This window comes from Brachypodium distachyon, chromosome 3, assembly GCF_000005505.3.
Source record: "Brachypodium distachyon strain Bd21 chromosome 3, Brachypodium_distachyon_v3.0, whole genome shotgun sequence".
In the NCBI taxonomy this organism is placed as follows: domain Eukaryota; kingdom Viridiplantae; phylum Streptophyta; class Magnoliopsida; order Poales; family Poaceae; genus Brachypodium; species Brachypodium distachyon.
Window position 1 is genome coordinate 1,576,073 of NC_016133.3, and position 13,274 is coordinate 1,589,346.

General features: G+C 42.4%; 1 protein-coding gene across 2 annotated transcripts; it reads left to right on the plus strand.

Annotated features, from left to right (window-relative positions):
• Positions 1 to 6,870: 6,870 nt before the first annotated feature.
• On the plus strand, positions 6,871 to 13,146 carry LOC100831655 (calcium-dependent protein kinase 4). Of its 2 annotated transcripts, none has more exons than XM_010235446.3 (12): positions 6,871 to 7,368; positions 8,626 to 8,756; positions 9,369 to 9,410; positions 9,508 to 9,619; positions 9,722 to 9,800; positions 9,953 to 10,122; positions 10,960 to 11,086; positions 11,375 to 11,490; positions 11,573 to 11,680; positions 11,763 to 11,825; positions 11,939 to 12,112; positions 12,698 to 13,146. In XM_010235446.3, exons 1-12 carry the CDS (start codon positions 7,093 to 7,095, stop codon positions 12,860 to 12,862), a joined length of 1,563 nt encoding a protein of 520 aa, XP_010233748.1. In that variant the 5' UTR covers positions 6,871 to 7,092; the 3' UTR covers positions 12,863 to 13,146. The 2 variants fall into 2 exon arrangements, with proteins under 2 accessions (XP_010233748.1, XP_003573870.1); XM_003573822.4 differs by having other exon boundaries at positions 6,875 to 7,368; positions 12,704 to 13,144.
• The last annotated feature ends 128 nt before the right edge of the window (positions 13,147 to 13,274 follow it).

Sequence of the window (13,274 nt, forward strand, 5' to 3'; positions counted from 1 at the left end):
ATAATAGGAAAATGCCCACAAATGGGAGGAGAGCAAGAGGTCAGAAACCTCCGACAACTCCGTGCAGAGCAAGAGGTGGGAGTCGGTTGTGACCGCCGGCTTGCAAAAGGCGGAGCACACGGGCCGTGTTCTAGGAGAAGGCGAAGGGGCCTGCTGGGATGATTATTTCCCGCCTGCTCCGAAGCGAAGTAGGGTCCAGAAAAAGCTTCCCGCTTCTTCTGAGATAATAGAACAAGCTAAGGCGGAGGCGCGAGAGCAGGCATCTATCGTGTCTCAAGAGGTGTCGCGGGAATATGTAGTGCAAGCCGTCCATCATTTGGTGTCGGCATTGGCCAAAAACCACCCCGCCCTTGGCGCCATACTCGGGGGAGGAGTGGAAGGTTTGAGAAACCTCATTCCTCCTCTTTCTCCTCTTCCCCCGCGAAAGAGCACCCCGCTGAAGAGCAGCGCCGCCTCCGACACTCGTATGGAGGACGAAGAAACCTACACCCCAGGTTACAGCCCGGCTCCTAGCATGGACAACCCCCCCGCTAGCCAACCGGACCCAAGTGAGGGCATCCGGGATAACGATCCGGGTCCGAGCGACAACATCCTTGTAAGCAATCTTTTCAAACTCTTTTTCACTCCTTACCTTCATGAATAAAGATCTTACACACATATGCCTTCTTCTTGTTACACGCAGGCACCGGTGAAGTGTCGTATCCACGTTGACAAGCCTGGGAAGCCTGTAGGCGCCATTGGCCGCCTGATGCCCAGACAATCACCGCCACTGGTGCACGGCATTCTCATGAACGACACACAAGTGAGTGTGATGGTGGACTCCGTCGTCGACGACCATCGGGATTATGCTATCCCGCTACCTCCGGAGGAAGGCGTGAATATCCTAGGCGGTTGTCCAAACTACCGTATTATGTGGCCTAGGAGCTTGGTATCTCTCTACAACCAGTGTCAGCCCTCTATGACTCCATCTCCCTCCGCCCACAAAGGTACTTCTCAATTGCCGCTCGGCCTTTCCCCTAGGATACTTCCTCCTGTCGATGCCGGCGGAGATGAAGAGCGGGCAATGTCGATGCCTGCACAGCTCAAAGATAGCCAGACCACAGGGTCGGCACAGGCTGGAAGCGTCCCTCTTACCTTCTCTCTCTTGGGTGCCGCTGAGTCCATGGGTGGCCGCAAGATCGATGACAAGTACAAGGCAGAGGAGCAAAATGCATGGGACAGTAAGAGGAGGCATAAAAAGAGGGGGCGCGGTGGCAAGACCATCAAGGAGTCCTCCAATGTCACTCAAGATGAGATGCACTATGTGCCTGACATAACTGGAGTCTGGGAGGACAATAAGCCTGCCATTCTCATCAAGAACCCATATCAAGGCCAGAGATTCGCAGATGGATCCTATTTCGTGGCTAGGGAGTTCGACTGGGTGCTTATTTACTATCCTGAAAGACCGATGGTCACCGAAGATTCCCTGCGTGTCGTGTCCAGAGAGATGCAAGAGCTTCATCAGTTCTACATGCAAGCATCAGCTGGTTCTCAACAGCATGTCCAATAGATCAATGTTAAAATCCCAATAGACTATGGCTTCTTTGATCAAGAAACCGGGAAGATTCAGAAACGTCCTATCACCTTTGGTGTGGAGTTCAACGAACTGTTCCACCTCTTCAACCGCCAAAAGCTTGATATCAACCTCTTAAGGCTGTGGTCTACCTACCAAATAAGAGAACTGCGGCGAATGGAGGTCAAAAAAGTAGCCATTCTAGACCCCACGATGTTCACCTACGGTGACATCGGTCTTGAGCCAGAAAAGGATGCCTCAAGAACCATGGCATCTAAATACTTGGTGGCATGTCTCGAGAAATACGCGGACGACTACTTCATCCTCTTCTTCCTTAATTTAGAATAAGTTCGGTTTTATATATGGAACTGTTTGTTTTTCTAATTCAGTCTTTCTTATACACCCTTAGATACTAAAGTTTTTTTTTTAAAAACAGAGACCATTGGGTCACACTACTCATTTGTTTGCCTTGGTCCGCGGTGTACTACTTCGATTCACTATTTCCGAAGAAGGGTGTTTGAGGTCGGTTCTGGAAACCCATCAAATCACTCATTAACACTGCCTGGAAAGTGGCGACCAAGGGAAAACTAGCTGGTAAAGACTATAAAGACGAGCCTCACCACAACCACAGGTTTCCTTGCCAACAACAGCCGCCCAGCAGTGTGTTCTGTGGCTACTACTGCTGTCACATCCTTATAGAGAATGCCAGCAGCATGTTCAAGCCTGAGTGTAATGAGTCAGTCGCGGCGATGGAAGAGTACTGGCAGCCCCAAATGACAATGGGACACCGACCTAAATGGGTCGTCTATAACATTCAAAGGGAGTTCGGCCATCTCATAAACAATGAGGTCATCAAGCCTAGTGGGGACTTCTTCGAACGCGTGGAACAAGTCGTGTCCAGGGTTCACCCACGACAATAGATTCAAGCTTGAAATGAGATACATTTGTATTCTTTATATGGTTCTATGAAATTTTGACACTTTGTAATCAATGTCGTGAAGTGAGATACATTTGTATTCTTTATATGTTTTAAATGATGCAGCTTATATACATTTGTATGCTTTAAATGATGTGATGTGATGTGTTGTGCTGTGATGCGGCTTTATATGTATTTTTCTGTGATGAGATACATTTTTCTGTGCTGTATATATTATTCTGTGTATTTCCTATGTATTTTTTGTGGTTTTAATTATTTTTTTAAATACCGAAAATGTATCAGTGTCGGTCGCTCGACCGACACTGATGTGGAAACGCGACCGTTAGTGATGATATATACATCAGTAACGGTCGGGTAGGAGCGACCGCCACTGATGTATATATACATCAGTAACGGTCGCAGCGACCGTTACTGATGAGGGTATCATGAGTAACACGAAGTTAGTAACGGCGGCCCCGACCGTTACTGATGCTGTTTTTCGACCGTTACTCTTAACAGTGCATTGGTTCTTCGGTTCTTCCGCGCTCAAAACTTCAAAGGACGTGAACCAAAAAGGAATTGGCCGGATGACATTAGTATAGGCATGAGGCGATAAACATATTGGGTTATATATGGCTACAGTAGAAGCAGAAAGCATGGAAAAATGCAAGAAAGCAAGGGATGTACTTTTAACATGCATGTGTTTGGTTGACTCGGTCCGGCCCGAAAGCCGCTCACACGTCGTGGGCCTACAGCCCGGCTGCTGCTAATAATAATAATACCATCTGTGCGGACTGGACTAAGCTGCTCACTCACTCGCTCAGGTCGCCTTCCGGCCACCGCCATGGCGCCATTTGTGTTCCACTTGTCCGTCACAGTATTACGGCCCTCTGTTCTGCTTCTTTTTCCAAGCATTATTTTGTGCCACCCTTTTTCAAATGCAAGGACTTCTTATGCTTTGGTCAAGTTTATATAAAAATCAACAACAATTACAACCCTGGGTTAGTCTTATTGAGTCAATTATTCTTTTAATAGTATACCTATTTGATATGCTAGATTTTGATATGTTTTTCTGTAGATTTGATCAAACCTTAAAACGTTTGACTTCGTAATACTAATCATCAGCTCAATCGTTCCACTTGGTCGGGGCATCATCTATTTTAGAAACGACCGGATATATATCATGATGAATTTAATAATGCTAATTTAGACTCGTAAATGTTGATAGATTTTTCTATAAACTTATAATTTTTTTTACAACAAAGCTGAGAATTTTTGCATCTAGGAACGGAGGGAGTATGATGCGATGCAAAGTCACATGATGGTCAGATACACCATCACTCAGCACCAGTGAGCAGTGGCACTACGTATATATATAATATGAGCTCTTTTACGGTGATTGGCGAGTATTTTTCATTACTTCTCAGTACTCCCGTGGGAATTAATCCGGTCCGTTGATTATCGGGTTGCCTAGGTGTTTCGGTCTTCCAAAATCTCAACCAAGCCGCGGAGCAGAGAGAACGATGAATCAATCTATCTAAGTTTCGGTCCACGCTGTGTATGCCAGCGCGCACGTACAGTGTGGACAAGTGGGGACGTATTCTCCTCTACGCACGACTTGTTCCAGATCAAAATGGATAAGTTTCTCCATGCTAAATCTAACACGTGCATGGTGATTGATAGAGATGGGAGTACACATATATGTATGCAAGCTTAGTTTCTTCTTTCTTCTACTTTTCTCTTCTCCTAGCCTCGATCTATGCATGCTTAGTGAAAAGGCAACGACGAAATTTGACGCTACAGACCTGAAAAATGAAACTGGATTATATAACATTAACATAATGTACTACTGTACGTACTATTAGGCACGATGCAATAAACATAAAACTAAATAATCAACGCCTTTCCAGAGAGGACAGGACACACATCGTTGGGAAGCATGGAAGAACCCATGCAAGAAAATGTCCTCCTCACTTCGTCCAACAAAACATGTCAAAAGTTTGTTAAAATTTGAATGTATCTAAACATGACTTAGTGTATATATGCATTTAAATTTAATCAAATTTAGTCAGACATGTATTATGACTGTTTTGTTGACCTGGTCCGGTCCAATCGAAAATGAGCTCAACTCACACGCACACACACGTTGTGGTGGCATAGTGGGCTCAGTAGGATTCCAGTCCAATAATACTGCACCAGTGTGGACTGGACTAAATATATGAGCTCCTGGCTGATATGATTCACTCACTCTCACCTCCATGCCGTCGTCTTCGGGCCACCGCCATTTGTGTTCCACTTGTTCTTTTGTGCCGCCATGTCCAGCCCTTTTCTGCTATACTTTGGAGCATGAATTATACATATCGATATCCTTGTTATGTCACCATTTGATATTGTCGAGCATCTTTCTATCTATCAATGAAGCACTATCGGTTCCTCCAAAAAAAAAAAGTTAGCACAATTGTGTGGACAAAAAGAAAACATCCTCTCTTTCGTTACTTCTATCCATTTCTTTTTCATTTTTATGATATACGGAGTATGTGCTATCTTAATGGATGGAGTTTTAATTAGTTTGACAAACGAATGGAGCATTATGAAAAGGCCACGGGCGAAGGTTATATTATTAGCGAGTTAATTATCTGACACGCATAAGCATTTGGAGACTATAATTAATATTGGTTTTGACCAAGACTGCTTCCAAGGAGAAATGTACTGGCATATGGGAAAGTCAACAAGATCCGGGCTAGTACAATGTATACATCCCAAGAGAAGAGTAATCTTGGGGAAAAAATTGGTGACGGGTAGGAAAAGTTCAATCTAGCAGGGTAAATACAAATTTATTAGTACATAAAAAATATTGGGATGGCGCTGTCAGTCAAACCAAAATCTGTATTGAGTGGCTGCTGCTGGTATCGAATCATCAGGAATTGAGCAATGGTCCTATTGGCTTATATAAAAATAGACTGCCATTTATAATTATTAACATCAATAGCTACTTCTAGATGATCCAATAAAGTTCATCATTCGCAAAGAAAAAAAAGGCTATATATACGTGGAGCCATGTTTGGCTCCCATGCTACTATTCTGAGCCATCCGAAAGGACTATATTTGAATCAGCTTGGGAAAATTCCAACACTCCAAAGAATTCATATTAATTGTCTCAAATTTGCCAATAAGAATGTATCTATGCTTAAAAAACGTCTACATGTAATATTTCGACAACTAATATGAATCAGAAGGAGTAGATGTTTGAGGACTATTTGCAGTTGCAAGTCCAAGAGGAAAACTAAAAAAAAAATGTACATGCATGTTTATTGTTAACTACATCTAAAAATAAAAGTGATGAAAAAGCTACAATATGTAGGTAACTGTGCGCAATTTTGTGTAAACTATTGAAAAATGTTTTATCTGAAAATGTTTTATCTGCTACAACAAGATGTACTCTAAAAAAAACATGGACGAGCACCACACCATATAATATAAACTTCCTTGCCAAAATTGATGATTCTTTTTAGTGTATACCTTACCTCCCACACCAACAACAACGAATTGTCATGGTTTCATTAGGGCATGTACAATGGTTGACAAGACTGCCTTATCTTAGGTGTGACACGTCAATTAGAAAAAAGACAACAAAACATGTTGTACAATGGGTTATCTCTTATTGTTATATCTTAAAATTAATTTTTAGATGAATAAAATTAACTAAATAAATTCTAAGAAAAGGCAAAATCTAGTACAATGGGAAATTTGTTTTATATTTGCCTTATCATTCTTGTGAAGAGATCATCTTTTAATTAAGAGAAAGCTTGTGTCTTTTTTCATTTCTCTCTCTTCCACGTCAGATTGGCATCGCTAAGAGAAGACTGACATCACTCCATTGTACACGCCCTTAGCATACTCACTCAATGCTCACGCTACAATACTTTTTCCCCATGACACATACAATCACAATTTTCGGACAACTTCTTGCAAGAATGCACGATAAAGCATTCGGTTCGTACGTACAATTTCATACAGAAAATTACATTCTGAATCCATGTTGTGAATACCCACATGGAAAGAAGAGGAAGAAACCCTGTCATTGTATATCTGCACCCCGCGTAAAAAAGAACAATTTTTTTTTGCGAACGTAAGTAAAGAACAAGTTTGGCACGCAGCATGAGCAAAATTATATGCATTTGTGGTGAGCTCCTGAGGCCTGTCAAAACGAGCCATCGTATGCACGAAGTCTAATTTTTTTTAAATGTTTTTATTTGTGACTTGAAGGAAACACTTTCACAATATTTCCAAAGCGAATGAGCAGGAAATCCTTGTTGGAGAAAAGTTCAACGGGATAGAGAAGAAGAGGAAGAGGGAAAGAAAGAGGTGTGTGTGTGCGTGTGTGTGTTGACAATGGGGGATCAGTTTGACGGTTTGACTGACCACAGCTGAGCTAGCCTCTCTCCTTCCTTGCTTCCCTCTCGCTGTCTCCTTCCTCACCTTCCTCTCCACCTTCCTCCCCCACCCAACCCAAACCCTCATCCAGCTCCGCGGTCCGCGGTCCGCGCTCCTATATACCTCCCTATGCGCCCCCAAACCTCGCCTCCGACCAAGACGACGACGGATACCAGGACGAGGACCGGAGATGGGCGGCTGCTTCTCCACCAACACACCCGCGACGCCGGCGGCCGAGCGAAGGCGGCGGCGGCGGCGGAGGCAGAGGGCTGCGTCGCCGGAGAAGGGCAGCGGCGGCGGGGCGGAGGGGGTCGCCCGCGTGGTGGAGTTCGGCTACGAGCGGGACTTCGAGGGCCGGTACGAGGTCGGCCGGCTGCTGGGGCACGGCCAGTTCGGCTACACCTTCGCCGCCACCGACCGCGGCTCCGGGGACCGCGTCGCCGTCAAGCGCATCGACAAGGCCAAGGTGCGTGCGTGCGTGGGCGTGTGTGTCTCTTCCCTCCCGCAGCCCCGACCCCCCGGCGCCGTTCCCAGAGGACGGCGGTATTGTCGATCGGCGGCGTGTTGCTCCGTTTGGTGGTGGAGTTAATCGAGATCGATCGATTGCCGTCGTTTGTTGCTTGGTTTGGGACTTTGGGTAGTTTCCGACCGTTTCACCTCGGCTGATTGAATTGCTTCGTTCTTAATCGGGGATAGTTCGGGTGCCTTGGGGATTCAGGCTCGGATTAGAAATCACACGGCCGAACGAAATTACTTCTTAGCGGAGACATTCTCCGCGAGGTCGCTGATTATGCCTGGAAAAGGGGGGTGCTGTTTTGGTGTCGGTGAGGTCCTACACTGCTTTTCTCTCCTGTGCTGTACATTCCTCACTAGGTGTAGCTGTCCATTTCCCCTTTTTGGGTGGTCCGGTACACGAGTGAAGCCTGCTTAGCAGCTTCCTTCTTAGTTTAGCACATGAGTAGTTGTTGACCTGTTGTTCACCACCACGTTCTTTTACTCGGAATGGTACTACAAGTACGTGTACTTCGCCTTGGAATGATGAAGACTTTATTTTGTCTATTCGCGCAGATGCTTCGTCTTTTCAAAATCACGAGCGGGGAATGTTTTGGGTACTTGTTGGTTTGTTAAAAATCAGTGAAGCATCAATTTTTTGTGAAACACATTTCACGTTTTGCGCGATTCATGTTGGGCTCTTCAATTTTGAGAAGTGTTGATATTGTTTTCGCGAGGTTTGCAGCCTTTACAGATACTTTGGTGTGGTTCTTCACTTAGGATAGCTATTTCTTGCTCCTGATAAAGTCAGGGAAGCCAACCATTTCCTGTAAGGCAGAGGGCAATGCGCCCTTGGTTTCTTCTGTGTTATAGGTGGATGTCATTTTCTCCATTCCATTCAATTGACCTTGCAATGCATGTACTAATCAACAATGTTGAAATGTCTGCATTGCTTTATTTTATTTTATTTTTCCTAAAGACGTAAAGCCGTGGAGGAAAATGTCAATTATCACAGAATCTTAAATAACTTCTGTAGTAAATTAGTGCCATAGTTACATTACAAATATGGGTCACTTTAATATTTTATTACTGTCGGTCAGCTGATGTTCATCCATTCAGCTAACTGGAGCCTTGGTTTCAACTGTACACTTATGCTTCTACATATGTCTACTGCGCATCATCTTTAGAATATGTGATTTAAGACAATTATTTGTATGGCTTTTGTTAACAGATGAACCGACCTGTTGCTGTGGAAGATGTAAAGAGAGAAGTGAAGATTCTTAAAGCCCTTAAAGGCCATGAGAACATTGTTCATTTCTACAATGCATTTGAGGACGATTCATATGTGTATATTGTGATGGAGTAAGTAGTCTCTCACTAGCTTCTACTATCAGGTTCAATTAAGTATATAACAGATCACTGAACTGAGCAGGCAAGCACTTGTTCAGCAGAATTTATTCCAGTTCACTTCGCATTTAATGATATGATGGTCTGCAGAATTTCAGTTTCACGATGTTCTTTTTCCACAAATGTTTAAATAACTTCTATGATATGTTGCTTCTAGGATCCCAGATATGGATTTGCTGTTAGGAATGTCCATACCTTCTTTTTAAAACTTCTGTCCTAAATCTTAACAATTTTATCTCCCTAATATTACAATATATTGATGCGTACAGTGTTATTTCAAAATTTAAATATGAACGCATGGATTTCTATCACTTATCAGTTATCATCTATGTTTGTAACTCTTCACAGTTCCCTTGCACTGCACCACAAATATTTGAATTTTGTAACTAGATGTTCTGTAGTGTAATTATAACTGTAGGTCATGATCTATCACACTTATGGATGTTCGGAGTTCCTTTCTTCTACAAAATGTAGCTAATAAGGGCATACATGATCATATCTTTTGTAGTAATCATTCCCATATTCTAGGACCGAATACCAACTCACACTTCTCTCTCTTCTTTGCAGACTATGCGAGGGTGGTGAACTATTGGACCGGATCTTGGCAAAGTAAGATAAGATATATTCTACTTTTCTTGTATGCATTCTTCTTTTTTTTTGGTTGCTGAAACAAGGACCATTTCTTATTGGGATTTTTCTTTGACAGGAAAAACAGCCGCTATAGCGAGAAAGATGCAGCAGTGGTAGTGCGGCAAATGCTCAAAGTGGCTGCTGAGTGTCATCTGCGTGGGTTAGTCCACCGAGATATGAAGCCTGAGGTAAAAATTGAACAGATTCATTGTCTTGGCACTTAGCATACATTTTGGTGATATTTCACTACTTCTCAGGTCATGTAAGAATGTGCCTATTTTCCTTCCCAGAACTTCCTTTTCAAATCAACCAAGGAGGACTCGCCTCTGAAGGCCACAGATTTTGGTTTATCAGACTTTATAAATCCAGGTACCTTCTTCAATGCCCTTAAGCTCTTTGTATATGAGCATATTTCTCGTGGGAAATGCATTTCTCGTATGTATCTTGTTGCATCAAATTTGAATGGGGAATACAACTCTGTCATTGCTCTGGCTCATTCGTTGTTAAATGCATGATTGCAGGGAAGAAGTTCCGTGATATAGTCGGCAGTGCCTATTATGTTGCACCAGAAGTATTAAAACGGCGGTCTGGCCCTGAGTCTGATGTTTGGAGCATAGGGGTCATAACTTACATTTTGCTCTGTGGGAGACGTCCTTTTTGGGATAAAACAGAGGATGGTATATTCAAGGAGGTAAGTGGATAGCTGTTGCATAGATCATGTTTGGTGAGGGTGCCCAGCTTTATCATTGTTTTGTGACTTTGTCACTGAACTGACAGTGATAAGCAGTTTCTTGTGTCATTTCTTCACTATGTAATGTGGCAGTGTTACCCATGTCAAGCATTACATCTTTGGGAAATGTAAGCATAGTATTCTTAACACGGTAGGGCAGTCGGCTTGGTCCGGTTGTTTTCTATTGTTATCCGCATATAGCTTCCGCCTGTAGTTTATTCGACGGAATGCAGTTTTAAAATGCCCATCATCATTTGGACATGTTAATGTGCACGGCATCGTTAATATACACACAATATAAGAGTAAGAAGCAAAAATAGCCTCCATTTCTGTTAAATACAAAGGCGTAATCTGTGGTGGCAATGGTCTCCTGGTCTCCTGGGCAACCAAACCATGAATGCTTGAATTATCTATGTTAACGATATGCTATGCTACCTTAGTTGCAGACAGGCACCTAAGCATAGAAATATATAATAGTACCTCATGACATATTTTGCTAACCAAAATATGTTAATATCTTAAACATGTCTTCATATTCTGGGTATTTAACAATAGGAATACCATACCACATGCCACGGACAGAGCATTTGTACATTCTAGTTAATTTATAAAGCAACAATATGAAAAAGCTAAACATCCTGCTTAAGCAGTAAAAGGTGTTGGATAAAATGGTTTTCCACTTCTATGTACCATCATTTCTATTGTCGTGTTAAATAATTCTGTTCATTTGAATCAGCAAAGACACAGATCTTAATAGTATACATGACCTTATAAATCCTGTTGACTTCTTATGACCAGGTTCTAAGAAACAAGCCTGATTTTCGTAAGAGGCCTTGGCCAAGCATCAGTACAAGTGCTAAAGATTTTGTTAAAAGGTTGCTTGTGAAGAACCCAAGGGCGAGATTAACAGCAGCTCAAGCCCTCTGTAAGTTCCAATATAATGCCAATACTTTTCTTACATGTTTAAAATATGAAAGAAGCCATGATTCTTTTAATGTACCAAGACAACCGAGTTCTCCAGTTATACGTTTGCTTTCCTGCCAGCAATATCTCAATACATGTCAATTTGATGCCAGAAATATATGGTGTTATCTGTAGTCGTACAATACCAAACTCTAGTTTGAAAAAAGGGATGTATTTTAACTGAAATGCTGGTTATGTGCAATAGCCATATGTCATCTTTACTAATTCTGGTTATACTTTATATGATTAGCACATCCATGGGTGAGAGAAGGAGGAGATGCATCTGAGATCCCTGTTGATATATCTGTATTGTACAACATGCGCCAGTTTGTCAAATACAGCCGTTTTAAGCAATTTGCGCTGAGGGTAATATTGCAGTCTCAAAATTATATTATGGTACTCCTATTTTGGTACTTACATACTTACATTTGCTCCATTGCCTGTTCAGGCTTTAGCAAGTACAGTCAACGAGGAAGAACTAGCAGATCTGAAGGATCAATTCGATGCAATTGATATTGATAAAAGTGGATCGATTAGTATTGAGGAAATGCGGCATGTAAGATTTATTTTCTGAAAACAATTTTGTGCTGGCACTGGATTTTCTGTGAGGTGCTAATGATCCTCACATTTTACAATAGGCCCTTGCAAAGGATCTTCCTTGGAGATTGAAGGGTCCCCGTGTTCTCGAGATTATTCAAGCAGTAAGTTTTGAGCCTTCTTTTTTTTTAATCTCCCTTTTGTTTTGGATCAAGCAGTTACCTTGTATGAGACTATGAGAGGGCATAAGTTTGACCGTGATCTTATTCTGTGGTAGATCGACAGCAACACCGATGGTCTTGTCGACTTCAAAGAGTTTGTTGCAGCAACTCTCCATATACACCAGATGGCCGAGCTGGACTCTGAAAGGTGGGGCCTACGCTGCCAAGCTGCCTTCAGCAAATTTGATCTGGATGGCGATGGATACATCACACCTGACGAGCTTAGAATGGTATGTTTCAACTCTTGTTCTGTTCATGTTTGGTTTATCGATCCACACATCTTTCACATGTTCCATTTTACCAATTTCTCGTGAATAGCGAGCTGACTCGACTTCATCTGGATGATATGTTCCATGTTGTGCTTTTCTTTCTCTAGCCGGTTCTTCATATTCAGTGAATCAAGTAATTTCTCGAGCTTGTACACCGAAATTACAATTTGCCATCATAAAAAAATAAATCATCATTAGTAATGTGCCAGTTTGGTCCATTTGCATACATTGGGCGAGTTCAAATCGAGTTTGTTTCAGCATTTACATCTCGACTAGTAATATTCAAGGATTATTTGACAAGTTCAAGATGAGTTTGTCTCAGTTGCCTGTTTCAACATTTACATTCGGCTAGTAATATTCAAGGATTATTTGACTGAGTTTGATTTTGTCTCGGTTTCCTGTTTCAACTAGTAATATTCAAGGATTATTTGATGAGTTCAAGACGATTTTCTCTCAGTTGCCTGTTTCAACATGTACATTTCGACTAGTAATATTGAAGGATTAAATATAAAGCCATTAGCATTCTCACTGAGATTTTCTTGCAAGGTGCAGCACACCGGCTTAAAGGGGTCCATCGAGCCATTGCTGGAGGAGGCCGACATCGACAAGGACGGGAGGATAAGCTTGTCCGAATTCCGCAAGCTTCTGCGAACCGCGAGCATGAGCAACCTCCCGAGCCCGACCGGAGTCCCGAATCCCCAAGCTTTGTGACAATCGCCTGGGAGCATCCAGGAAGATGATAAAGTACAGTAGTCTGTTTTTCTTCTTCCTTTTTGTTGTGTCTTTTGCTGTTTTCTGCGTTCCGTGCGATGTGATGAGAGCTTCTGATTTTTAGCATCCAGGTTCTGTGTGTGCAGTTAAGTATGCATGAGTAGATAACGGTTCAGGGTAAATATATTTATTCACAGAGAAGTGTGTTCCAAGGCCCAAACAGCCTGTCTTTGTACAGTATTCTTTGTTGTCGCCGTAGATCTGCTAAGTATGATTCGATTCGATGCCTTGGCACGTATTGTTGCAGTAATGTAAAATGGTGAAAGGAGATGTCAAATGGTAAAAAAAAATGTCAATCCCACATTTGTAGGATGAGATTAGAAAAAAGATCCGAGCATTTAAACCAATATTC

Bases quoted from the DNA above. Each gene is read 5' to 3' on its own strand.
- LOC100831655 (XM_010235446.3), top strand. From the start codon at position 7,093: ATGGGCGGCTGCTTCTCCACCAACACACCCGCGACGCCGGCGGCCGAG. The intron at 7,369-8,625 runs GTGCGTGCGTGC...TTTTGTTAACAG, and splicing joins AGCGCATCGACAAGGCCAAG to ATGAACCGACCTGTTGCTGT. The intron at 9,411-9,507 runs GTAAGATAAGAT...TTTCTTTGACAG, and splicing joins TTGGACCGGATCTTGGCAAA to GAAAAACAGCCGCTATAGCG.